General features: G+C 44.1%; 2 protein-coding genes across 3 annotated transcripts in view; one reads left to right on the top strand and one right to left on the bottom strand.

The window, feature by feature from the left end:
* Positions 1–3,535: 3,535 nt before the first annotated feature.
* On the top strand, positions 3,536–17,856 carry PCCB (propionyl-CoA carboxylase subunit beta). Its single transcript, XM_069975692.1, has 15 exons — positions 3,536–3,788; positions 4,035–4,154; positions 6,235–6,303; positions 6,402–6,458; positions 7,113–7,226; positions 8,735–8,845; positions 9,622–9,730; positions 11,077–11,197; positions 11,829–11,910; positions 12,087–12,210; positions 13,908–14,015; positions 14,278–14,378; positions 15,310–15,408; positions 16,057–16,156; positions 16,468–17,856. The coding sequence occupies exons 1-15, from the start codon at positions 3,600–3,602 to the stop codon at positions 16,587–16,589; spliced, it is 1,626 nt and encodes a 541-aa protein (XP_069831793.1). The 5' UTR covers positions 3,536–3,599; the 3' UTR covers positions 16,590–17,856.
* Positions 17,857–19,052: 1,196 nt separating this feature from the next.
* The window catches only part of STAG1 (STAG1 cohesin complex component), an 89,806-nt gene continuing 81,068 nt past the window's right edge, over positions 19,053–27,790 (bottom strand). For both annotated transcript variants that reach the window (XM_069975690.1, XM_069975691.1), the window contains exons 21-34: positions 27,232–27,319; positions 27,070–27,150; positions 26,626–26,718; positions 25,799–25,973; positions 23,971–24,110; positions 23,692–23,793; positions 23,425–23,573; positions 23,207–23,335; positions 22,649–22,857; positions 22,135–22,306; positions 21,807–21,917; positions 21,566–21,680; positions 20,829–20,909; positions 19,053–20,310 (exon numbers count right to left, since the gene is read on the bottom strand). In XM_069975690.1, the coding sequence (XP_069831791.1) occupies positions 20,287–20,310; positions 20,829–20,909; positions 21,566–21,680; positions 21,807–21,917; positions 22,135–22,306; positions 22,649–22,857; positions 23,207–23,335; positions 23,425–23,573; positions 23,692–23,793; positions 23,971–24,110; positions 25,799–25,973; positions 26,626–26,718; positions 27,070–27,150; positions 27,232–27,319 (1,669 nt within the window). In that variant the 3' untranslated portion in view covers positions 19,053–20,286. The remainder of the gene's footprint in view (positions 20,311–20,828; positions 20,910–21,565; positions 21,681–21,806; positions 21,918–22,134; positions 22,307–22,648; positions 22,858–23,206; positions 23,336–23,424; positions 23,574–23,691; positions 23,794–23,970; positions 24,111–25,798; positions 25,974–26,625; positions 26,719–27,069; positions 27,151–27,231; positions 27,320–27,790) is intronic.

The raw sequence follows: 27,790 nt of genomic DNA, 5'->3' as shown, positions 1-27,790 counted from the left end.
ACAGGGGAGAGGACTGGTGTGTGTGGGGTCTGTATACAGGGGGAAAGGACTGGTGTGTGTGGGGTCTGTATACAGGGGGAAAGGACTGGTGTGTGGGGTCTGTATACAGGGGGGAGAGGACCGGTGTGTGTGGGGGGTGTATACAGGGGGAGAGGACTGGTGTGTGTGTGGGGTCTGTATACAGGGGGAGAGGACTGGTGTGTGTGTGGGGTCTTTATAGAGGGGGAGAGGACTGGTGTGTGTGGGGTCTTTATACAGGGAAGAGGACTGGTGTGTGTGGGGTCTTTATACAGGGAAGAGGACTGGTGTGTGTGGGGTCTTTATACAGGGAAGAGGACTGGTGTGTGGGGTCTGTATACAGGGGAGAGGACTGGTGTGTAGGGTCTGTATACAGGGGGAGAGGACTGGAGTGGGGGGCGGGCTGTATACAGGGAAGAGGACTGGTGTGTAGGGTCTTGTATACAGGGGGAGAGGACTGGTGTGTGTGGTCTGTATACAGGGGAGAGGACTGGTGTGTGGGGTCTGTATACAGGGGAGAGGACTGGTGTGTGGGGGGTCTTTATACAGGGGAGAGGACTGGTGTGTGTGGGGTCTGTATACAGGGGAGAGGACTGGTGTGGGGGGGTCTGTATACAGGGGAGAGGACTGGTGTGTGTGTGGGGGGGGGTGTATACAGGGTGAGAGGACTGGTGTGGGGGGGGGGGTCTGTATACAGGGTGAGAGGACTGGTGTGGGGGGGGGGGTCTGTATACAGGGGAGAGGACTGGTGTGTGGGGTCTGTATACAGGGGGAGAGGACTGGTGTGGGGGGGGGGGGTCTGTATACAGGGGAGAGGACTGGTGTGTGGGGTCTGTATACAGGGGGAGAGGACTGGTGTGTGGGGTCTGTATACAGGGGGAGAGGACTGGTGTGTGTGGGGTCTGTATACAGGGGAGAGGACTGGTGTGTGTGGGGTCTGTATACAGGAAAGAGGACTGGTGTGTGTGTGGGGGGGTCTGTATACGGGGGAGAGGACTGGTGTGAGTCTGTATACAGGGGGAGAGGACTGGTGTGTGTGTGGGGGGGTCTGTATACAGGGGGAGAGGACTAGTGTGTGGGGTCTGTATACAGGGGGAGAGGGGACCAGTGTGGGGTGTCTGTGTACAGGGGTTCTCTCCCCCTGTATACAGACCCCACATACCAGTCCTCTCCCCTGTATACAAACCCCACATACCAGTCTTCTCCCCCTGTATACAGACCCCCCCCCCCCCCCCACACCAGTCCTCTCCCCCTGTATACAGACCCCACACACACGCCTGTACTCTCCCCTATATACAGACCCCACACACCAGTCCTCTCCCACTGTATGTAGACCCCACACACCTGTCCTCTCCCCCTGTATACAGACCCCACACACCAGTCCTCTCCCCCTGTATACAGACCCCATGTACCAGTCCTCTCCCCCTGTATACAGACCCCACACACCAGTCCTCTCCCCCTGTATACAGACCCCACATACCAGTCCTCTCCCCTGTATACAGACCCCACACACACCAGTCCTCTCCCCTGTATACAGACCCCACACACACCAGTCCTCTCCCCTTGTATACAGACCCCACACACACCAGTCCTCTCCCCTGTATACAGACCCCACACACCAGTCCTCTCCCCCTGTATACAGACCCCACATACCAGTCCTCTCCCCCTGTATACAGACTCCACACACCGGTCCTCTCCCCTGTATACAGACTCCACACACCAGTCCTCTCCCCCTGTATACAGACCCCACACACCAGTCCTCTCCCCCTGTATACAGACCCCACACACACCAGTCCTCTCCCCCTGTATACAGACCCCACACACACCAGTCCTCTCCCCCTGTATACAGACCCCCCACACCAGTCCTCTCCCCCTGTATACAGACCCCCCACACCAGTCCTCTCCCCCTATATACAGACCCCCCACACCACTCCTCTCCCCCTGTATACAGACCCCCCCACACCAGTCCTCTCCCCCTGTATACAGACCCCCCCCACACCAGTCCTCTCCCCCTGTATACAGACCTCACACACCAGTCCTCTCCCCCTGTATACAGACCCCCCCCACACCAGTCCTCTCCCCCTGTATACAGACCTCACACACCAGTCCTCTCCCCCTGTATACAGACCCCACACACCAGTCCTCTCCCCCTGTATACAGACCCCACACACCAGTCCTCTCCCCCTGTATACAGACCCCCCACACCAGTGCTCCCCCCCTGTATACAGACCCCCCACACACCAATCCTCTCCCCCTGTATACAGACCACACACACCAGTCCTCTCCCCCTGTATATAGAACCCACACACCAGTCCTCTCCCCCTATATACAGACCCCACACCAGTCCTCTCCCCCTGTATACAGACCCCCCCCACACACCAGTCCTCTCCCCCTGTATACAGACCATACACCAGTCCTCTCCCCCTGTATACAGACACCCCCCACACACTAGTCCTCTCCCCTGTATAGACCCCACACCAGTCCTCTCCCCTGTATACAGACCCCACACACCAGTCCTCTCCCCTGTATACAGACTACACACACCAGTCCTTTCCCCCTGTATATAGACCCCCCACACACCAGTCTTCTCCCCTGTATACAGACCCCACACACCAGTCCTCTCCCCCTGTATACAGACCACACACACACCAGTCCTCTCCCCCTGTATACAGACCATACACCAGTCCTCTACCCCTGTATACAGACCCCACACACCAGTCCTCTACCCCTGTATACAGACCCCACACACCAGTCCTCTACCCCTGTATACAGACCCCACACACCAGTCCTCTCCCCCTGTATACAGACCCCACATACACCAGTCCTCTCCCCCTGTATACAGACCCAACACACTAGTCCTCTCCCCTGTATAGACCCCACACCAGTCCTCTCCCCTGTATACAGACCCCACACACCAGTCCTCTCCCCTGTATATAGATCCCCACACACCAGTCCTTTCCCCCTGTATATAGATCCCCACACACCAGTCCTCTCCCCCTGTATACAGACCCCACACACCAGTCCTCTCCCCCTGTATACAGACCACACACACACCAGTCCTCTCCCCCTGTATACAGACCACACACACACCAGTCCTCTCCCCCTGTATACAGACTACACACACCAGTCCTCTCCCCCTGTATACAGACCCCACACACCAGTCCTCTCCCCCTGTATACAGACCCCCCACACACCAGTCCTCTCCCCCTGTATACCCCTCCATGCTACTATGGATATTGCAGCTTCCTTCACTCTGTTTCTGCACAGTGAATGGTGCAGCAGCTCACTACTTCCTACTTCCGGTCGAGGCCCCGCCCCTCCTGGTGACATCACACCTCAAAGGAGAGGATACATTCTAGCGTCTACCGTTTCTGAATGGCAAGTTGGTTTACGTAGCTTCCCCTCCTTCGCCGACATGCGATCGGTTCTGCGCTGTGATTGGTCCGCAGTCATAGACCGCACATCCTGATTGGCCAGTGGTCCTGTACAGCGCTGTAATATGTCAACCCCGTCACATTGCTAATAATGATTGGCTGCAGGGACTTTGTGGGATTGTATTGGCTGGGGAACGGGGAGTTGTCATGGCGGCCGTCCACGGTGTTTCCCGGCTCTTGGCTGGGTTCGTGAGTCCTGGAGCTAGGTGGGCTTCCCGAGTTCCCGGCCGCCTGTACTCAGTCAGTCACCTGTCGGTACCGGAGAGGATAGAGAAGAAGAGGAGCGAAGCGCTGCAGGGAGGAGGACGGCAGAGGATAGAAGCGCAGCACAAGAGGGTGAGAGGAAGGACACCGTGTCAGCCGGTTACCTGGGACTACCGCTAGGGGGCAGCACAGGGCACCTGTGCACAAATACTGTATATATATATATATATATATATATATGTGTGGGGGGAGCAGTCTGTATTAGAAAGGTGATGTAGCTGGGGCCCGGCCGGCGTGTGGCCCCTCGTGTTCTTCCATACTATCTGGATTATTGCATTGTTTGCCCCTCTGGATGTATAACTCTTGTTTGTCCTATAGGGGAAGCTGACGGCGCGGGAGAGGATCAGTCTGCTGCTGGACCCGGGCAGTTTTGCGGAGTATGACATGTTTGTGGAGCACAGATGTGCAGATTTTGGGATGCAGGAGGACAGGAACAAGGTAAGGTGCTGAGAGCAGAGACGCCTAAGGCTCAGCCAGCCGCCATGTTATACAGGTGACCGCTCCATCTCCCTGGAGGTGGCACTGTGTGCTTATAGTTATTTCACATAGCTTTCTGTTAAAGGGATCCAATCGGGCTGATATGGTTCCCTTAACTGCTGTATACAGCGGCTGCAGCAGGAGTTGTGTACCCGGAAAAAAGGAGTTTACCCCCGGGCGCGTGACAGGCAGAGAGCGGTGACTAGATACAGGCGGGAAGCCGCCCAGATGACTACTTCCCCGCCTCTGCCTGTCACTCACCCGGGGGAATAAAGTCCTTTTTTCGGGTATACAGCTACGGCTGCAGCCGAGGCAGTTATGTGTCGCAACTGCTGCAGTAGCTGTATACAGCAGTTCAGGGAACCATATCAGCCTGAATGGCTGTATACTTTGCAGACCTATGGACGGTGAATTGCTGTCCTGGACTGTTTCCCCGCCCAGCATGATGTAGCGGGGAAACTGTTTGAATCTCTGCAGACATGTGAATGCAGTCTTATGTGTAGACATGATGGTAACCACCCACATCCACTGCCATGGTCTCATTGTATTATGTCTAAAGACCCCCGATAACTGTCAGGGAGCCCCATATCAGCTCTTATGGCTGTCAGAAAATAGGGATACTAACCTTGGACTCTTATGATCAGATTTCAGGGACTGAACTGATTGGCAGAAATGCCACAGATGCTTTTATACAAGCCGTAGTTTTTTTTATGTGCCATGAGAGCCATGTCCTCTGCAGCCTGTTCCAGTATGTGTAGCCTCCTGTGCATGTGCTATAGGGCAGGTCAGACAGCAGTCACCTTTTGCACATAAATGTAGACATGGGACAGGAGTGAAAAGCTATGGAGTGAGGGTTTTATGGTGCAGAAACCTCTGCTATGCAGGTTTATGGCTTGGATTAGATTATAGTATGATAGATCAAGTAACAGAAGAAACCTGTACTTCCACTTCTGTGTAGTGATGGCAAAGATATCTGTTGTATAAAGGAGCATTCAAAATATCATTCTAAACCTTGAACTTGTGTGCAGCATAAAATGGGGAAGTATACAGGACGCAGGATCAAGTAAAAGAACCAAAGACCAAATGTGCCGGCGCTGCCTATAGCAAATCATCAGGGTTTGTAACTTCTGTTGCGGGTTGGTAAATATACACAGGGATGCAATTGGTTATATTTGGCAATTGCTGTTCTTGTCTGCTATAGTTTTATACAGAAGCCCCCAGTCATATTTATAGCTATAGAGAGAGATTACATGATCATAGCCTGAGGCTGTCAGGGCCTGACCACAGCTAGAGAGTCATTGGTTGGGGAGAGATTGGTTGCTATGACCTTCCTGTTACTCAGCTTTTGTTATCTGTTCTCTGTTGCTGTAAACGTGGCTCAGATTTCCATGGTTAAACAGTGTGTGAGCCTTGTATTTTATATACCGTGGTGCCTTGGGTTACGAGCATAATTTGTTCTGGGACCGTGCTTGTAATCCAAAGCAAGTTTTCCCATAAGAAATCATAGAAATGCAGACAATTGGTTCCACACCCCAAAAATAATTATTTATTATTCTGAATAACATGTAGAACAGATGAAGCAAACATTCAGAAACAGCAGAATGTGATATTATAAGTTACTGTACAGTAATGGAGAGGATGGGAAACACAAGAGCTGAGAGAGACTGCAGGGAGCATGAAGGAATGAGCAGGACAGATGTGGGCATGTAATGCAGCACTCTCTGTCCGGGGAGAGAGGGGTTACAGCTATGAAGAAATTACCTCCACAGTCCTGTCCCCTGATGTAGGCCCCAGCCTGAAGTGGATCTGCTGTGATTTGGAAGGTTGAGGGTAGAGTTCCTTGGTCAGAGTACAGTGCTGTAGACCCTGCTATGCAGTCCATGCCCCTCCCCCACTCCCCCTCCTACCCAGTACAGGGAGCTCTTAAACCAAAGCAATGCTCTTACACCAAGTCACAATTTTGAAAAACTGTGAGCTCTTAAACCAAAACGTTCTTAAACCAAGGTACCACTGTACTTGTTTTTCTCCCCTTTCCTTGCAGTTTCCTGGAGATAGCGTGGTCACCGGACAGGGTCGCATCAATGGGAGACTGGTATATGTATTTAGCCAGGTAATTGACAGACATATGTTTGTAGTATTTCAAGGTGATTTTTTTTTTTTCTTTCTGAATACTGTTTTCTAATTGTAATTTTATGTATTTTTGTACAGGACTTCACTGTGTTTGGTGGCAGCTTGTCTGGAGCTCATGCACAAAAAATCTGCAAGGTAATGTACAGATCAGATACATTTATTATTAAAACCTTGGCTGCTGTATAACATCAGGCTAAGCATGTATTCAAGTTGGATTTTCCACAAATTTAGATGCTTATTGTGCATGAATATTTGAAATTGGTTTTATTGCTTTTAATGGCACCCTGTGCGCACTTAAAATTTAAAAAAGTCCAGTGAAACTAAAAAAAAAATTACAGAAAGGCACTTCATGGGACTTCTCTTTTAATTGACAGATTCAGATTCTGTCTCAAGAATGTTGATATTCGAAGCCAAAATTTGATAGGGATTTTGTCAACTCATCCTCAGCCTGCAAGATTGGGCAGCAGTCAGGTCATGTGACAAGCAAGCGCCAATCTTACTGATCAGTGCTCGCTTGTGGACAAAGATTAGGGTTGAGTGAACCCGCCAAAATGTTTGTGTTCGGCAACTTTATTCCAACCTAAACGTTATACCTTTTGGATCCCCTGCGGCTGTAGAAATTGGATGATGCCCTAGGGCTGCTGGGAAGACGTGCATACAGCCTGTGGTTGAATCCATGTTTTTCAGGACAAGTGGCAGAATCCGAACATTTTGACGCTACCGAAGATTGTTCAGTCTGAAAGGATACTAACTTTGGTGCATGGTCTCATGTGTTGCCTTCATTCTTAGATCATGGATCAAGCTGTGCTGGTGGGAGCCCCCGTGATTGGACTCAATGACTCTGGGGGTGCTCGTATCCAGGAGGGTGTAGAGTCCTTGGCTGGCTATGCAGATATCTTCTTGGTAAGAAGCCTGTTCCTTATGGAAAAAACAGACGCGTTATGTCTCACTAGTTCCCTATAGACCTGTGAATTTCTGAACCTTACTTCTAATCTACCTTTACTAAAGGACAATGAAACAATGAAAATAACAGTGTATGCCACCATTATCTGTATTTATAGGGCTAAGAGCCCTATTAGGCTAGATTCACACTGCGTTTTTGCAATCCGGTTTTTGCAAAAAACGGTTAAAAAACGATCAAAACGGATCCGGTTTTTTTTACTGACACAAAAACGTAGATGACACTACTTTCGTGTCCGTCAAAAAAACATCCATTTTGATCGTTTTGTTTTTTACAATGGAAGTCAATGGAAAAAACGATCAAAACGGATGCACACAAATGCATCCGTTTTTTCATCTTTTTTTTTTTTTTTTTTTTTTTGCAAAAAATGGATAGCAAAAACGCAGTGTGAACCTAGCCTTGCACGGGACGATTCTCGTGCGAAAAATTGTTAAATCGTTCGAATTTAAACGATAGTCATTCTGTGTAATAGCAGGCAACGATCGAAAAATCGTTCGTATGCCGTTGATTTAGATCTGAACCTAAAATTCTCGTTATCGTTGGTCGTTAATTCTTATGTATACAACAGCATAAAAAGCAGCTGGCACCTCCAGTATCGCCTCTTCAGCTAATTCTTATCTTTGCTGCTGTTCATCTTAAAGGACAAGTGCCATGAAAAACTTTTTCCCAGTAATTGAAACACATTACGAAGTTATATAACTGTGCAATATGCTTCAATCACCTATCTGCCTTCCTTCCCTGTCTTTTCCCCCCTCCACCCCCCACCAGGAAGTGTCCTGACTCACACAGACCTGATTACTGCCGTCACCATCACCAAGCTCTTCTCTCAGCTCCTTCTCCTGTTACACTAGCCTCCCCCCTCCCCTGCCTTGTCAGGTCACAGCTTGCTCAGCTCCCATTGGCTGAACAACTGCAAGCCATCACTTTTCACATCTCACTTGCTTATCTTCCCTCAGACTAACTCCGGCACATAGGCAGCTCCCCCCTCCCCTCATACCCTCTCTCCTGCTGCTGTGGACTCAGTGAAGGAGTCATGTCACTAGAGAAGATAAGCTGAGGAAGCAGAGTCACCTGACAAGGAGGGGAGGGGGAGGCTGGTGTAACAGGAGCTAGAGCAGCCCTCCTGCTGATGACTCATCCTCACAAGAAGGAGCTGCCTGGTGACGGTGACGACAGTAATCAGGTCTGTGTGAGTCAGGACACTTCCTGGTGGGGGGTGGAGGGGGGGGGAAAGACAGGGAAGGGAGGCAGATAGGTGATTGAAGCATATTACAGAGTTATTTAACTTTGTAATGTGCTTCAATTACTGGGAAAAAGTTTTTCATGGCACTTGTCCATACATAAGTGAATTCAACCTTACTAATTTATTTAAAGAGCTTTTCCTCTGATTTTAAAGCTCCTTACAGAAGATATTGTCATGTAGGTTTAATGCATTTTCTCCATTTGTCAGAGGAACGTCTTGAGTTCGGGAGTTGTGCCTCAAATCTCCTTAATCATGGGACCATGCGCTGGGGGTGCAGTTTACTCACCAGCACTAACAGACTTCACATTCATGGTTAAGGTAAGTGTCCTTCCGCTTAAGGTGCCTTCACACAGGATGGATCTGCAGTGGATCCCTGCACTGTAAAGTCTATGGGCAGACATACTCGCAGTGGGATGGACATTCTGCTGCCAGTATGTTGGGAGACCGCCCCCAGCCGGCCGGAGCTTATACATTACCTGCTCCGTGATCCCGTTTGCTTCGGGTGTTCCCGGCTGCACGTCCTGCTCTGCCCTGACGCAGAACACTAATTGGCTGAGCAGAACCCCCGAAGCAAGCTGGGCTGTGGAGCAGGTAATGTATAAGCTCCGGCCGGCCGGGGGTTAATGGGACGGTCTCCTGACATACTGGCAGCAGGGACGTCCATCCTGCTGCGAGTACGTCTGCCCATAGACTTTACAGGGCATGGAACCGTAGCGGATCTGGCTGCAAATTTGCAGCGAGAAAACCACTGCATATTAGTCATGTGTGAAGGCACCCTTAGGCTGAATTTACTCATGTAGTTTTGGTGGTTATTATGATTATAATGGAAGGGATTCCTCTCATTCCTGACGGATCCACTTCCGAATTCCACTTGAAGCATATATAGTGGCAGCCGTAATATTTGTCGTAGAGCTTTCACATAAACAGACGTGACAAACAGTCAAGGAGAATTTTTAACAATTTGACAAAAGAGGACGTTCCCAACACCATGTATTTGTGCAGATTAAAATGTTCTATAATAATCTTGTGTATAACAAACGGAGCCATTGTGATATGCCAGTGTTCACTTGCTGTCCCTTCCCTTGTCTCCCCAGGACACTTCTTACTTGTTCATCACTGGTCCAGATGTAGTAAAGTCTGTCACCAATGAGGATGTAACACAGGAGGACCTAGGAGGAGCCAAAACCCACACTGCACTATCAGGTTTTGTATGCGTTCACCACTTATTTCTGCTTCATAGGAGGTGTAAGCGATGCTGGATACATCATGTGGTTAATAGACCTCATTGACTTAATTTAGGAGAGTACAGTTCCAATGTAATGTCTGTCATTTTGATGTGAAAAATAGTGCTGTGTTCCAATTGGTCAGATGTGAATCTGCTTTGGAGGCTCATACGTAGATATTTATGAGAGCTTTATAGAAGACACATCACTATAGAGGATGCCCCGCGTTAGAACTTTGGTTTTAAAGGGGACAGACTGGGTGGAAAAATGCATTATTCACCTCTATTCTCTCACTCCAGCACACCCATTGACCTCCACTTTATGGCTGTGGTCACACACTGTAATAAATTTGGCCGTAAATCTGTGGCCGTAGTGGTCATTGAAAACAATGGTCGTAGGTGTCTGAATTCATTGTGTTCTATTGTTTTCAATAGAACAACAGCCATTGTTGTGCACACAGTGCATTAACTACGGCCGTTGTTTCCTGCAGCTGTATAAAATGATGAACGTTATTCAGTTCGCAAACAACGGTCGTAGAAAATAGACTGTTCACACACTGTGTGGCCATCCTGCCGGCCGTAGTGTGAATGAAAGTGGATGGTTAATCACACTCATGTGGCCAGCACACTTCTATGGGTGGAAAATAAAGTTCCTACAGCCGATGATGCATTATCGGACAGAGGAACACACAATTCAGCGGCCGTTGTTTAACTTGCCTATGATCCTTCAAATTTAACTATATTAAGATGGGAATACCCCTTTAAGGTCAGGGCTACACTGACTTTTTGTAGTGCTACAAGATTGATTTTAACTTTCAAGCAGCCTAAGTAATGCATTGAACTGCATGCAATCTTGCGCTGCCCCTTAGTAATTAATATCCGTATTTAGCGTTAGAGTAAGTCACGGTGTAGCCGTGGCCTTATAGCCATATGAGCCTGGCCTTAATTTCAATAATGGGAGTGTGTTTTGGGCGATAGGAGTGATGTATACAGTCATGGGGTGTGAATGCTTAGCACATGCCCATAGACTGATATTCATTTCCATTATTATCTCAGAAATCACAGGATATATTAAGAAACTTTAGGAGTGTATTCGAGGCACCCCAAACTATTCAGTGATTGTAACGCCAGATCTCTTGCACCACTTTTTGTCTCTATTTGTTCTATTGTTCAGCAAAGTTACCAAAGTGGCAAAAAATATCTATTCTTAAACAACAAAAAAAAAATCCTTTTTACGCATCTGTATTAGATCTGATCTGTATTTATATATGTGAATGAGGCCTTAGTGAGTGAGAACATAGCTGGATAAGGCTTCTGTATCTTGCAGGGGTGGCTCATCGAGCTTTTGAGAATGATGTTGATGCTTTATTAAACCTACGTGAATTCTTCAACTTCCTTCCACTGAGTAACAAGGATGCAGCCCCTATCAGGGAATGCCATGACCCCAGGTAAGTTTCTGAGATCATTGTCGTACACCACCCGCCAGGAGAGTTACAGTTTCTGCATGTATCTATGGGCACCGTGCACACTGCACAGATCTAAAATTTTTTTCTTATGGATTTTTTTTGTGTATTTGAGACATTGCATAACAATAGGAAAAACTGTAGGAAATCCACTTTATATGAGTCACCTTTCTTATATTATTTTATATATTTTCTAACTTTAAAGTGTCTCTGTCGTTTACATTTTTTTTTGGCAGAAATCAACAGCACAGGCGAAACTTTGTAATTCGGTTTATTAGCTGAAAAATGCATTTTTATCATGAAAAAGCAGTTTGAAGCTCTCCCCCCTCTCCTTATTGTTCTCTATAGAGAGTGGAGGGGTAGATGGAGATGAAAGAGTTAGTATACAGCTACATCACCGGGCTATCTCTACGAAGTCAGCACTAAGCTCTCTGACCTCTGAATACTGGCTTTCATACAGCTCCGACTGTGTAATCCTTTGTTCTTTGTTCTCTGCGGGCGACTAATCTCCCTCCTCCCCCCCTCCATAGAAGAGACAGGGCCCGACTGATGTAAAAGACTTTTGACAAATGACTTTTTTACTGTAGCTTAGTGTATTCTGTTTTTTTGCCTGCAGCGACCGCCTCATCCCTGGATTAGACACTGTCGTTCCCATGGAATCCACTAAAGCCTATGACATGCTGGATATCATTCATGCGGTAACATTTTCAGTTTTAATTTTCAGTCGTAATTTAATTGCCATGTGCAAAACATTTTTTTTCTAAATTTAAACCCCATCAGTTGTATCGGTCAGCGCATAGAACGTGTAGAGATATCAAAGAAAAAAATTAATGTCCAGTCACTAATGTTGTGTGTCTGATTCCTGTCTTTTTAGATTGTGGATGAGCGAGATTTCTTTGAGATTATGCCCAACTATGCCAAGAATATTGTGGTGGGCTTTGCCAGAATGAATGGGAGGACAATTGGCATTGTTGGAAACCAGCCCAAAGTTGCATCAGGTACTGGGCCTGGAAATATACTGGAAGTTAAAGGGGTACTCCAGAAAAAAAATCCTTCCAATTAACTGGTGCCAGAGATTTGTAATTTACTTCTATTAAAAAAAATATCGAGTCTTCCAGTACTTATCAGCTGCCGCATGCCCTGCAGTAAGTGGTGTATTCTTTCCAGTCTGGAGAGGAGAAGAGGTATTCTATGGGGATTTGCTGCTGCTCTGGTCAGTTCCTGTCATGGACAGACATGGCAGCAGAGAGCACTGTCAGACTGGAAAGAATACACCACTTCCTGCTTTGCTGAAATACGCCTTTAAAGGAGCTATGAAGCCTTAACCCATAGGCCACTAGTTTTGTGTTTGGAGTGGCTGTGGTGCTTTTGTGTACATTGCAGCCTCTTCACTGTTTATCAGTGCTTCTCTTTCCATCTTTGTACCATTGTTAGTGGGGTGTAAAGTATCGCTCTTTTGTGTCCTGTTGACTTGAAAGGGACCACGCTGCAGTACCTTGCACCACCATATTCTTGTTCCATCTCCATAGCCATAGAATCACTTGACGCTGCTATGGAGGTAACAGTAAGCTGCATCTCATAGGGTACAGTTATGAGCAGCGACTCAGTTAAGGTAAATTCAAAATGGAAATAATTTAGAATAATTACTATTGTGCATAGTGTTCCATGATGGCAATTTTTCATAAAACTTTACAGACATCCTTGATACAGTTCTGACAGATGTACTTTCCTGCACTGTCTTCAGTATCTGCAAAAATATTAGAGGCACAGGTGCATTACACAATGTTCGTAATAATGATTGTAATCAGTCTCGCCGTCACTGGTTTAAACAGTCTCAGACACTTAAAAGAGAAGTCCCACAAACTGAAAAAACGGCAGGCAAGGGTGGGTGAGAAAACAAACAAGTGAACTCGCCTGTCCCTGTGCCTCCATTGCGCCCCTCCAGGGTCCTGTTCATGGCTGTCATCTTTTGCAGGAAACCGGGTACATCGCGTAAGCGGCTCCTGCAGCAGCAACGTCACTGCCTGGCTGAGCAATTGCCCACTCAGTCAGTCAGTGACTGGGGGTCGTGATGTTGCAGCTAGTGGTGCTGCATGGACCTAGCAGCGGCACTACAGAGACACGGGGATGGGTGAGTTTACTTGTTTATTCTCACCCACTTCCGCCTGCCTGCTGTTCTTTAAGTTCGTGGAACTTCTTTTAAAAGGGTTGTTCAGCGCCCAACATTTTTTTTCAAAGAACCGGGGAGGAGGTGACCTAAATCAACCTACATGCGCCTACCTCCCCAGCTCCAGCGCTGGGGTCTGCTGTCGGCCCCTCTAGTTCCTGGTCACTTCCTGGTTTTAGTGGGGACCCAGGTCGTGACATGTCAGCCCCGCTCGGCCAGTCAGCAGCTGAGGTGAGACCCTGTTGGGAGTCGAAGAGGTATGTGCATGTAGTTAGGTTCAGCCAACTCCTCCCCGGCTATTTGGGGGGAAAAAAATGTTCGGCGCCGGACTACTCCTTGGAGTCTCTTTTTTTTTTTTTTTTTAAATAATTTACATGACGAGAAAGAAAATGTAACATGTATAATGCACAAATCGTAACCTTTCTTCCCCATGGTGTCTCCATGTAAAGTAGTTGCGGTGTGGTATAGCGTTGTGTTCCTTTTCCCTATAGTAAATGGTAAGCCCATTTTTCCCATGTTGTCTTGCAGGCTGCTTGGACATAAATTCATCAGTAAGAGGGGCTCGCTTTGTCAGGTTTTGTGATGCCTTCAATATACCCATCATCACTTTTGTAGATGTACCAGGATTTTTACCAGGTAATTGAGGATGTTAAATCTGTAAGAGGCTATAGCTGAAAGAAACTATATATAGTTACGGTTTACACAATAGTTCTGAAAAGGCGAGGACATTGACATAATGGACGCTCTGTCTCGGTATTCTTCACATCATCCTCGTACCATAACTAAGTACAGAGCATGTGATCTGCAGAAAAAAAAAAAATTACATTTTCAAGATGATCCAGGATTTAGTTGTTTTGTAAAAAAATAAAAACTCCCACTGTACTTCCTCCTTTATTAGGCACTGCCCAGGAATATGGGGGCATCATCCGACATGGGGCAAAACTGTTGTTTGCCTTTGCAGAGGCCACTGTACCCAAGATCACAGTTATCACCAGAAAGGTACGCTGATAAATAAAAGGGCTGCGTTGTTTCTGAATATGCAGTAATTTCTAGGACAGTCCATTATGGTTGCAGCTCATCCTGGGAGCAATGTAACCCTGGAAGCCTAAGTAGGAATGTTACCTAATAGTAGATTGGTTTAAAGAGTTATACTGAGCTGCCAAGAATTAATCTCTGCACCTTTACATCCGCTGCGAGGATGGGATGTAGTGGTGCTCAGCTGAATCAGCTTGGCATTGCTGTGCCACACAGTGGTAATTATATTACAAGGATTTTTTTAAATGTATATATTGATTTGGTAGCAGAGGGGCCATGTCACCCCTTACTGCTTTCTATGGAGATAGCGGATTACACTGAAACTATCTAGGTGAAAAACAATGTAATGTCTATATTATTCAACCTATTTGCCACAAATAATGCTCAGAAATCCTTGGCAACTTGCAAGTGCATTTAGTGAATATTTATTTCATAGTCCATAAATTCATGGTCTGACATTGCATATAACACTTTGGTCAAGGGGGCTGTGTCCTTATTATTGAAGTTCAAAAGTAGAGTAGATAGGAATAGTGAGAAGGCTGTGGTGCTGCAAAGAGTTGGTGACGTAGATTGCGACTTTTGAACATTATTTGCGGCCAATAGGGTGGATAATATAAACACACTGGCCCCTCTGCTACCACCGATGGCAGAGTCAGGAACTTTAGCCCTGGTACCATCACAGCTACATATTGGTAACACCGCTGCATAAATATCAGCATTTGAATAGACATGTTAGTAGCTTGCTTTGCTACTCTGCTGCGATGTCGACGTTTTGCCGGCATGCGATGAACAATAGCTCTATGTTACTGCTTTTCCTGTTTAGTTGTTAGACCCAGCATTTGCTTTAATCCTCAAACTACTGCTATACTAACTACTACCTGCTGGATTATTTCAGGCTTATGGTGGTGCCTATGATGTTATGAGCTCAAAGCATCTTCGAGGTGATGTTAATTATGCCTGGCCAACAGCAGAAGTCGCTGTCATGGGAGCAAAGGTAGGATGTTATAACCCAATGTATGTTCAGTGGAGGGACCAGCACTTTGTGGGGAACTATCAGCAGGTTACATTAATATAACTTGCTTATAGCTCCCTATTGCACATGGTGTGCTGAGGATATAGGTATGTCTATTATCTTCATCCTCAGCGCCTTTCCCAAGCAATTTTAATGTAATCCTGTGTCCGGTAGGGCCTTTTGTAGCACTGCCTCACTCAATCATTAGAAGGGGCAGGGCTGTGCTCTAAATGGCCCTACTGGACACAGGATTACATTAAAATTGCACAGAAATGGTGCCATGGATGAGGGTAATAAATTTACAGTCATCCCCAGCACCCTGTGCACATTTGGGGTTACATTAGTCTAACCTGCTGATAGTTCCCCTTTAACTGTTATAGATTAGATTGTTCCATAGGTAAAAAGGTACAGTAAACACCAGGGAATGTTACCTTGTTTTATCCAGTCCTCAGTATAACTTGGCCATGCTTTGCTTGCTCTAGTCCCATTCTATAAAAAGCAAACAAGTGGGCTGTTGAGTGCTTGCTCTAGGGGTTAGAGTCTATAATGTACACATTACTTTTATTTTCTGATGATACAGAAGATATTAAAGGGAATGTAAAGAATGATTTCATGGGCATGTCTTTGCAGGGAGCTGTACAGATCATTTTCAGAGGAAAGTCAAATCAGGCTGAAGCAGAAGCGGAGTATGTAGAGAAATTTGCCAACCCTTTCCCTGCAGCAGTTAGAGGTAAGGCTCCTGATAAAATTCCATTAATTTAGGCTGTGTTTACACCACTTTTATAGCTTCTGTTATAACTGGTACAACAACGCTGAAGCCAAATCAAACTTCACTTTGCCAAGAGCCCCACCAATTGATTGGGGAGAAGTGCTTATTCTTCCCTCTGCAGAGGACACCAATGAATTTTTTTTTTTTTTTTTTAAATACGATTGTTGGCTCAGCAAATAGTTGTATTCCAGGATCTCAATCACATTTTTAGAGAAAATATTTAATTTTTATTACACTCTGTAAATTCTAATATGTATGTTTTATCCCCCCAGGATTTGTTGATGACATAATTCAACCATCTACTACTCGTATGCGAATCTGTCGTGATTTGGAAGTTCTGGCAAGCAAGCATCAAGTGAATCCATGGAAAAAACATGCAAATATTCCTCTATGAGGCAGCACATGCTATACATTCCTGTCTGGAAATCACAAAATGCAACTAAACTGGTTTGTGTCAAACTGGTGGCAAACACTAGAATCAGATGATGTAATTTTCCTAAACCAGCTGTTAAAGGGATCTTAACTTTATCCCCCACCTCAATACCACCAACCTATGACCTGTTTAGACATTTACCAATTCACAGTGCCAGGCTGTATGCTAGTTCTCTGCTTGAAGTCATGGAGGCAATACACTGAAGAATTATAAGAGATGTTCCTAAACATGCACCTTCTTGTTTGAGGTACAATGGAGAGTAAGCTAGTGCTGACATAACCCTGCCTCAGCAACATCTAGCAAGCAAGAGTCAACATGTTTAGGGCATGCACCCATGACTTCAGATGAACAGCTCCACTTCTATGACTGCAATCAGGTCATTGGATTACTTCAAATATTTATAGATCATGTTTAAAAAAAAAACAAAAAAAAAACTTTTCACATACACTCAAAGGCAATGATGGCATTGCTTGAAGATAAAGCTAATATCCTATAGGGAAGCAATATCAGTAAGAAATTATTTGAAATGCAATTTGTCCTATGATCCTGGTAATGTAACACTTCATCTGTAAACATTGCCTGTAGGATTCAGGATGTGCATCCGTCAAAGCTCCTAACATGTCAGAAATTGTACCTCTTCTGCCATTCCTCCTGGAAATGTATGACTAAATCAGAGCTCAATGTTACCATTTTCCTTGGGATTAGGGTATTTCCTGGCCAGGGCAAACAAGTACAGAGAGAAGTAGTCCCACCCAGTGCAACAAAATGCCTCATTATCATTTACAATTAAATAGATATCCCCAAAACCAGCAGTAAGCATCAAGGTTAGACAATTATTTCATCCACAGGGCCCCATGTGCTATAAGAATATACATAGTTTCCCTTTAAATTATTTTAAAAAACCTTTGTTCTAAATGTTTAAATTTTGTGTGATCATCAAAGCTACTTTGGCAAAAGCCTCTCACAAAAACTGATTATATGGTAGTGGTGGCAAATTGGTAAAAAACAATTGTCAGTGTATTTATAAAGATCCAGGATTGAGAATTATTAACATTTGCAGGATTTTGCTTCTGATCATTTGTTTTGGTGCTCAGTCACTGCAGACCAACCAGTGTGAACATACCCTAACAAATCACCACGCTAGGGGGCGAGCATCAATGAAGCAAGCCTGGAGAGGAGGAAATGTACATGTAGAAAAATAAAATTTTGTCCATTCTAAATCTGCAAAGAGCATGTATGATTTTTTTTTTTTTGTCTGTAACAGTCAACCTATAATACAATACTGTTAGGCTGCAATACACCACACATAGCAAACGGAAAGGAATGGCAGTGTTGCTGGTAAGATGACAGGTAAACAACTTATTAGCAGAGTATATGTAGCATTAAATGGCAACTATTCAAGAGAATGGCTGTGCACCTGTAAATCCATAGAGATGCTGGATACACTGGTACAAGACTACATATGCCCACTATATGGAATATAGACAGAAGCTGGCTGGAGACTACACATTTAAAGGGAATGTTTCACCTTAATTTCCTTTTACTGATTAGTCAGAAAAACTTTTATTCTAATCGGTTTCTATTTTTTGTACATTGTTCTTGAGGCTGCCATATTGCCAGGGCTGTTAGCAGCATTTAGTGATATTCTTTACAGCACAACTCATGGACATAGACAAGAGTCTGTCCCCTTGAGATGAATGTGAAACATTACTGATTAGTGTACAGTGATCTCTAAAAAGGGTCATTCCACAGGGAGCTGCTATTGTCTCTATCTACTGCGGTCACATGATGCCGTAATTTTGTACAGATCACTTTACTTAAGCGTCCCCTTAGGGCCCTATTACATGGGACAGTTATCATTTGAATGTAAACTGTGAATTGTTTCATGTACATGCAGGCAATGATAGAATGACCAACAAAAGAAATCGTTCATTCGTTTGGTGCAGACAGTAAAATCATCGCTAATAGTTCCCTGTAATTCTGCATTCATTAACTAATAGTTCAGTGTAATTCCACATTGTTCCTTTATTTTCTGGGATCAGATGGGGTAAAAATCTGATTGTAACTAACGACTATCGCTCTGAAGTTAATGGAGCCAAATTGTAATACCTGGGGACAGAGATGCCACTGTTTTTGCAATAAAGTGGCAGTGGAAAACTCCTTTTAAAGGGGTTATTCAGCATTAAAAATATATGGTCACTTTCTTCCAGAGACAGCACCACCCTTGTCTACAGTTCAGGTGTCGTTTGCAATTAAACTTCATTCGCGTTAATGGAACAGACTTACAAAACCTGCACCCAAACTAAAGGCTGTCTCTGGAAGAAAGTGGCCATGTTTTTCTAACACTGGATAACTGGGTGTGCTGGATCTATCAGAACACGAGATAAAGCAAAATGTTACTTGTGCATTAGATATACAACCAAGTATTGTTAAAATCACTTTATTTAAGACATGTGATTTTGACTTTTATTACAATAATACAGAACAGGGCAGTTAAACGGGGAATTATTGTGCTGGGGGAAAAATACTTTCCTCTTTCCCGTTTAAAAAGAGCCAAACTCGGGACAGATAACACTGAAAATGCTATAACTTGCAACATTGAACAGAGGGGAACAATGGGAAAAAAAAATGCCCATCCAAGCACTTGTTATAGGCGACAAGTTTAAAATTGCATTATTTTTTTTTTGTACCTTTTCTTTACAAAAATATTACTGTTGAACTTTACTGCATGGATATTAGGCTCATGTCAGTCCCACTATTATAAGTTTACTTTATTTATTGTAAAATATGTACGATGTGTCCAACAATACAAGGAATATAAAAGGTGGTGACAAATTAACAACAAAAAAGGGAGAAAAGGAAGTAGTGGCAAGAGAAGAAATTGTTAACTGCAAGTGACGGAGCTAGGAGAGCTGCTGCTGTCCTGGGTTTGCTGCTGGTATCGACTGGTACAAATGTGCAGGACTGGTTGTTAAAAAGGAAGGAAAAAAAAAAAAAAAATTGTCCTTTCTGCTAAAAAATAAAGTGTGACAATCTGAGGATCAGGACCACTGAATCAAAATACAAAATTTCTGCAGGAGGAAAAAAAGAAACAGATGATACAGGTCTTGACATCCACTGAGTAATAAAATGCTTGTTGTGATGGAACCGGGGTGTAAGAATTTGTTTTGGCCGCCTCTGCACCCCCTCTGCCTTCTTCTCTTCCAGTGCATTTTGTAATCTATATACATTTCCATACAGGGGGTAGATATGGCGGTCCTCTAGGCCAGCTACTAGCCAATATGTAGAAACAAAGATTAAAACGTATAGAGGGGCAAAAAAGGTTAAACTGTTGATTTGTACAGCAGGAAACTGAGGCGATAAAACCATTTGTCCATAAAACAGACTATGTATCCAATTATTTCTCTTTACGACCAAATGCAAACAGTTGTGAGCATTCAGCCCCCACTGTAGCAATGATCCCGACTAGGGGCTATGTAGTGTTCTTTGCAGACATCAGGAACCTTCTCCAGGTTGGTCGTACAGAATCCATCAATAACACAAGCATTTGGTTTCAACAAAAACTGTAAAAAAGTCTTTTTTTTTGTTTTTCTAGTTTTCTTACAGAAGCTCACAGTATACAGGCCTTTAAACAAGAGTTCCAGGTATGTGCTGAACCTCAGAACATTGGCATCCCAAATCCCTAGAATAAAGGATAGAAGAATTACTCAAACAAATAATATACATGCCGCTCCTAGAATTGTTCCTGAACTTGCAACCGGAGTCTAGTAAAAGAATATTTTCCATTAGGCTGAGCATGTACTAATCTGAATACCCCAGCAAGCAATGCAACATGACCATTAAATAAATTCTTGATTTTTATTTTGTGTGTCCCATAGGTGCAGCTTCTGTAAGATGCCACTAAGAACCCCTAAATAATGACACCCCTTTGGTAGAGTCACTAAGCTTTAAGCAACAGCAGTAGACCTGTCAACTTGTGCACTAGTTTTGGAGGCAACAGTGTGTGTGTGTGTGTGTGTGTGTTATATATATATATATATATATATATATACACACACACACAAACCTGCTGAATGTTTGGATACAAATCAGATCGGGTTCCTTTTTACTACATTGTACAAAATACACATGTGGTGTTTTATAGAGGATACACCCAATTATGCATATATCTAAAATATAAGGAAATACACAAACACGTACTGAATCATCCTCAATAATGGCTGCAGAATCAAAGAAGTCTGGTCGGAGCTCTGCTCTTTCCCGTCTGTTTCGAGAAGGTGGCTAGAAAAGGAAAAACAAAAATTAAATTTATATCATTCTGTGTCTAAGAGTCTAGAAATGAACTGGTACAAATACTTTGCTCAGAAGACTATTTCTAAAGAACATGAATAATCCTAGCATCTGGCTGGCCATATATATTCCAAACAATATACCCCCCTTCAATGTTACAATGACAAACTTGATGGCCAACTACTCATAGGACACTGCAAATCATGTTTTTCAGGCGATAGCCTGACTATATTGTGAAAGGTTTGAAACCTTAATAGGCATCTTGGGTTTGGTATTTTATTCAGGAGAATTAGTAAAAGGCAAATTGTATTTTTTGGCCATTTTCCCTACATAACACACTAATAACTGGTTTTATTTGGATGCTACAGAGCTCAAGTATCAAACCTGTGGCCCTCCAGCTGCTGCAATACTATCATGCCTGGACAGTGAAAGCTGATGTAGACTGTTCAGGAATGATGGGAATTGTAATTTTGCAGTCAGAGGGCTGCAGGTGTCACACCAGCGCTATAGCATAAGGCCAGGATGACCCACCAAAAAATTAATGTATAAATTAAATACAAATATTCACTATACCACTACTAATCTGGCAGGTTACCTACAAACATTATATTCTTCTATTAAATAAACTTTTAGACACAGAAACTCACCAGATCAATAACCATTGTGTCCTCAAACTCCTCATTCATGTCTTCTAATTGCCCCCTCGAGGACATCATTACATCCTCAAATATGGGCTCCGCATCATCCTCCATTAGACCTCGCCTGTACAGGGGGAAGAAAGGTTCCAAGATCAGAAAACCTGAAGATAAGTTTCAACTTAATATGGTTCAGTTTATTAGCTACATAGCTTTCTATGGGGAACAGAGACTCTCCCCCCTAAATACTTACACTCCATGCCTAACGCCGCTCCGCACTTTCATGTAGCTCATTGATGTTCTGTCTTTCCTATTTAAGTCTTCTAACTTCTGCTGACCCAACCAAGACATCTGCATCTGAGGACTAGGACAGAAGACACAAAACCTGTTACCAACAATCCCTATGTATGTGGTGCAGAGCCATCTCTATGGTTTCAGCCAGTATCTCAGAGCAGATGAGCACTGCTGATCTCATGCCTGGTGAGGTTGGGTTCTATTAAGGCACATGTCACCAGAATTACAGCCCATACATAAAATCACAGCAATTATGAATGAGATCCCTACAGAGACAGGACACACACTTGTGTAAGAAGTCCGGTTCAGATCCGTGTTCAGACTCTGGTTCAGGCATTTGTTCTGGTATCTGTCTAGGGTTTTCCCGCAGTACAGTAGATGTAAGCTGAGGTGTGGTAAGTGCTCCTGGTGTCTGAATGGTGTCGTTCCTGGTTACCCACGAGCTGTCAATGGTCTCTTCTGTAACAGAGGGATATAGACAAACATTTAAGTCAAGGTTTCTGCACCTTGAGAGATAAAAGCTTTTCAATCTCACAACTGCTGTGTACGTAATAGGGGTCTTTATGTGTTATGTCCTATGCAGATCCAACCACACCTGAATCAGGAACAAGGTGGCACTGGCATTCAGTTGTGTGTACCTGCATGTGACACAATATAGGGATGACATAATGGCTTACAGTCAGAAGCACAGTTAGGCATCACTGTTGCTCCAACAAAAAAAAGTGACTATCGCAATGGACAAATCCTTTAGGTTCATCAACATCCTTCATAGACAACATTGTGCAGCTTGATGTGTCTCACCTTCTACTCCTCTCTTCTTGTGCAGGGGAGGCCGTCCTTTCTTACTTCTCACAGAGGAGCCCTTGCTGTTACTGCCTCCACTATTCACAGACAGGCGGTCTTCATCCCCGCCTGTTACCAGAGAATTTCTGTAGGAGATGAGAGGCAGCCAAACGTCTTCTCTTCTCTCCATCATTTGATCTGTCAGGAATTTCTCTAGATACGAATGCCTGTAGAGAAAGAGAGAAAATGGGCAAGAAATTAGTCTCAGAGGAAACTGAGCTGGAGAGTGCCATGTAATACTATATTAGCCCTGAAACCTGCAGCAGGGGAAAGGTTGCTGGGAGCCAGGCCAGGGGCTTGTGTATGAATGGGGTCATCTAAGGTGATGCAATGGTTTAAGAAGCTTATTGTGGTTGTTATCTGCAGCATACTCAAATATGAACTGTCTAACATGGTAGATGGGACCAAAATCCCTACACTATGTTCATACATAGAAAACCAATGTCATACTTACACTGTCTAACATGGTAGATGGGACCAAAATGTTCATACATAGAAAACCAATGTCATACTTACACTGTCTTTTTGTCCTGCCGTAACAACTTTGAAGAAAATTCACTCAATACTTCCAGGAAGGCCAAGTTTAGTGGTGGGTACTCTGGGCCCTTGGGATTTTGGTATTTGAAGGCAAATTCTATGCCATCTCTGTATTCAGAAAGTTAGAAGAATATAAGAGTGTAGCCAATGTCTCATGAAAAGTCTAACTGGAAATTCTTTTTTGCTAACAATCTTACTTGTGTAACGTGGCCACAGCTTCCCTGGTCTTTATCTGATCCAGACCAAAAGTGAGTGCAAACCTGCGAGCCAATTCTTTAATACCACTAACGTGAGCAGACGTCCTATCCAGGTTGGGGCCTTGCTCCTGGACCAGCTCATTGAACAGCTGGGAAATAAGTGATTAGGATTAAGAATACTTATCATTTCTATACAGGTAAATTCTACATGTGAAAGTTATTATAACGTCAGATATGTAAAGAAATAACAAAAACCTTAAATCTTACCTGCTGCAAACTAAGGATCAGGGTCTTGGCACATTGGATCTTGTCTATCTGTCTTGTTTTACTTAGTGTTTCTTTGATGATGTCACCATAATCGTTGTAATACTACAGGAAAGAATGAATGAGCAGTAAGTCACCAATAATAAATATATATAAATATATATATTATACACACACACACACACACACACATACATACACACACTATAGTGGTTCCATCCCCACTGTTCTAAAGATACTGTCACCTTCTTAGAGATACAAAGTAATATGGTAGCAATTTACCTTCATGTAGTGCTTGAAGATGTCTGCTGCTGCATGCATGTCTACAATGTCATAAATGATAAGTTTACAAAATGCTGCTAGTAGATTTCTCCTCTTGTGCAAGGCCTCAATTTTGTTGGCTTCATCTTCCTCATCACCCTCTGCAGGAAAGATCATCATTGTTATTTAGCAGTGAAGTCTGTTGAAATTGGTATCATTGTTTCAGTTTATTATCATATCATTCACAAAAATAAAAACACTGGGAGCTTAGGAAATGTGTTACGGTTAAAAAACTTTGATATGTCTGCAGAAATTAATAGTCCAGGCGATTTTAAGAAATGTTGTAATTGGGTTTATTAGCCGAAAAATGCATTTTTATCATGAAAAAGCAGTTTGAAGCTCTCCCTCTGTCTTCATTGTTCTCCTATGGAGAGAGCTAAAAAAAAAAAAAAAAAAGACCAATACAGGACAACAAAGAGTTAATCTACAAATACCTTACCCTTTATCTCCTCTGACAGTCAGCACTGACCTCTCTGAGCTCTGATTACAGCTGTTACCCAGCTCTGTGCCTGTAATCCTCTGTTATCTGCTTTCTGCTGTCGGCTAACTCCCTCCTTCCTCCTCCCCCCTCCCCTCCCTATAGAACAGAGAGTGTGACTCATGCAACAAGTCACAATTTTCAGATTTTTTGCAGTGGATGGAAAAGAGGAAGGAGGGGGGGGGGACCTGGGAAAAGGCTTTTTACATGCAGATGATGGCAGATTTGGCTAATAAACCCAATTACAAAGTTTCTTAAAATCGCCTGTGCTATTGATTTCTGCAAAAAAAAAGAAAAAAAAAAGAAAGAAAACGACAGTGACTAAGTTTTTAGTTTTGTTTTTAATCGGGCGGGGTCTGGGTGCCGAGAACCCCACCAATCTCAAGAATGAGTGAGGTAAAAGCCTCTCTCCTCCCTGCAGAAAGTGGATTCTATACAAAGCCCATGGAGCCTGACTCTTGCAGCAAGGAAATGAGACAGGGAGAGAAGTGCTCATCCAGGTGTTTCTCCCCCACTCATTCTAGTGATCGGCAGGGATCTCAGCACTCAGACCCAGAGAGAACAAATAGGTTCATTTTTGTTATTTTTAAGGAGTTCTCCAAAAAGGAGGTGGGTAGGGGATCTATGTTGATTTTAGCCATACGGTAGGGGATGTGTACAGGTGTTGCCTAGTTTGCACCTCTTTTAGGGTCTGTGACAATATTTCGTTTTTTCTTTTAATTTTCATAGTGGTGCTGGCAGATAAAAATGCATTTATCCAGAATACACCATTAAGACAATACCTTCAAGTTTTAATCAGTTATAGTCTGGGTGCAGACACCCCCCACCATAGGGGCAGAAGTGCTCAGCAGAGTTCAGAGCTGTGTCTAGTAGAGATGAGTGAATCTCAAGCAAACTCTGGTTTGTCCAAACGCGAGCGAGCGGCATTTGATTACTGGGGTCTGAAGAAGTTGGATGCAGCCCTTGAGAGTCCTGCCTATGGCCTATAGCTGTATCCATGTTTTCCAGGCACCTTTAGGGCTGTACCCAACGTTTCAGCCACTGGTAATCAAATGTGGCACGCTTTGGTTCAGATGAACCCAAGCATGCTCAAGATTCACTCATCTCTAGTGTTTAGCTTTTCATAGAAACATGACATTTTATGAACACCTCACTTTCTTAGACCCCCACACCCATTATTTATGAGAACCAAGAAAAACACAGACGAGCCAAGAGCAGTACTGGCAACTTGAGAGAGGGCCTCAAGAACTAAAACATCTGACATGTGAAAAGCTGGTGGCATTGTTTAATAGAAAAAAAGCTCCTCATTACCCATGCTCTGATTTTCATCATCCTGATCAATGAACACATGATCCATGACAAAACTGAGGAGCTCTGACTGCAGTCCTATGTCCGGATTAAAGATTAGCAGCACAAGATTGTCCCTTCCACCTGTTGTCAACTGATGGCTGAAGATCATAAGAAGGTCACAGAGCAGCATGAAAGCCTGGAAGAGAAAGAGGAGCATATTCACTGGACTAATGACAGCTGGAAAAAAATAAAATAAAATAACGGAACTTCTGATCAACCAATCTGTAAGCTTGCATTATGTGCTACCCATATCTGATCTGGCCACAGACGTGATACTGTGATTTAAAGGGGTTATCCAGCAAACAAGGCCACTTTTCCCCCTCTTTTGTCTCCAGTTCAGGTGTGGTTTTCAATTAAGTGCCCATTACTTCAATGGAACTGAGCTTGAAACTCCACCCAATCTGGAGACAAGAGAGGGGGAAAGTGGCCATGTTTCTGTAGAGCTGGATAACTTAACTATTCGGCAGAAAAGGCAACGATGCTCAGAGCTCCAAGGACCTAAATGACACACAACTCCTGTATCTTAATAAAAGGAATTCGCAACAAGCCTGTCAGAAAACCTAAAAACATATGGGCACTTGATGGGGTAGACAGTTGTTCCATTTAGGTGCCTATTTCTTTTGGTTAGCTTACAATGCTGTAGTGGGTTCTTTTTAGCTGCAAAGGAGCTGGCGCTCTAAATGGCCGTGCATCAAACAGGCGTCCCACAAGTCAGACACCAGCTGATCGTAACATGATGGCAAGTACTATTGATATGCTATCACTTTGAAATTCCCTCCTTGGCTTACCTGCTCTTTCACCTGGGTGTTAACATTGGATAGACACTGCTGACAGACCGCCAAGAAGGACTTTACGGTTTTTCTCAACATCAACATATCTTCCTGTAAGGAAACAGAGCTCATCATAACACTTGTGTCTACAAATATAGTTGTATTAGGATAGACTCAATGGGGGACATTTATGAAGACAGTCACCTTTTCCACACCTGGATTTACTAAGAGGTGTATGTCTCTTAGTAAAGCCGTCCGGTCCTGTGACAGGCGCAACAAATCCAGCAGGGGTAGATTTGTATAATTATTAACGGGCGAGCGGGGAATAAGGCTGGCAAACGCCATGGAGAAGGGGCAAACTGTGCATTCTCCCTGGTGTACACCCCGGCCGCAGCCTTCATAAATCTCTCCCCCCCCCCCCCCCAATTTACAACTGGTTAGTATATCATATAGGTAACTTACTTTGGAAGGGTTGCCCTCTGTGATTTTCACTAGCTGCCACAGAATGGAGTAATGCGCGCACTGAAGAGCCTGGACACCAATCTGGAGAGAAAATCATACAAATATGAATACACAAAGTTCATATAACACTACGACATTCAGTAACAGGCCCCGGTTGCTCACCTGCTCTATCATGCCTTCATGTTCGATGCCCGTCCTCAGCAACCGATAACAGTTCCCAAACAAATCCCACTTGGTCAAATCATGAGCGCTGAAAACATAAGACAGCAAGGATTCTGATGGATACTTTTTCCAGCAATAATGCAGATACTGCCCCCATAAAGAAACCTCATTATAAAAGGAGAAATATACTAGTATGGATAAGGGTTATCTAGGACATAAAAGGGGGGGGGGGGGGTCCATGCTCTGCTTTTTGTTTCTTCTTCAGAAAGTGCCACTCTTGCCCATGGGCTATGACCAGTATTGCAGTTCAGCTCCAACCCCCTGTATTGGGATAAGCTGCATTGGCAGACAGCATGTAAAGAAGATTGGTTTATGGGGAAAAAAGCTAATCTTTTATTCTATTCCTAGCCAATCCTTTTATTACCCCTTTCTGAACCCTGATGTAGTGTTGTGGTTCCAGTAAGGGGGGTATAGAGGGGAGTCACAACATTTGTTAATTTTTAATAAAGTAGTAAAATAAGAGTTATATACATTGCCTACTGTTATCTCAAGTCAGTAC

The sequence above is a fragment of the Dendropsophus ebraccatus genome, chromosome 6 (assembly GCF_027789765.1).
Source record: "Dendropsophus ebraccatus isolate aDenEbr1 chromosome 6, aDenEbr1.pat, whole genome shotgun sequence".
Lineage (NCBI taxonomy): Eukaryota > Metazoa > Chordata > Amphibia > Anura > Hylidae > Dendropsophus > Dendropsophus ebraccatus.
The sequence above is the reverse complement of the archived record's forward strand: the minus strand, read 5'-3'. Positions and strand labels throughout refer to the sequence as shown.

What these genes read in the sequence shown, in the direction of transcription:
- PCCB (XM_069975692.1), top strand. Translation starts at nt 3,600, where the DNA reads ATGGCGGCCGTCCACGGTGTTTCCCGGCTCTTGGCTGGGTTCGTGAGT. An exon ending in GCTATGCAGATATCTTCTTG is followed by an intron (nt 7,227 to 8,734) that starts GTAAGAAGCCTG and finishes TCCATTTGTCAG; the next exon opens with AGGAACGTCTTGAGTTCGGG. An exon ending in TGCTGGATATCATTCATGCG is followed by an intron (nt 11,911 to 12,086) that starts GTAACATTTTCA and finishes CTGTCTTTTTAG; the next exon opens with ATTGTGGATGAGCGAGATTT.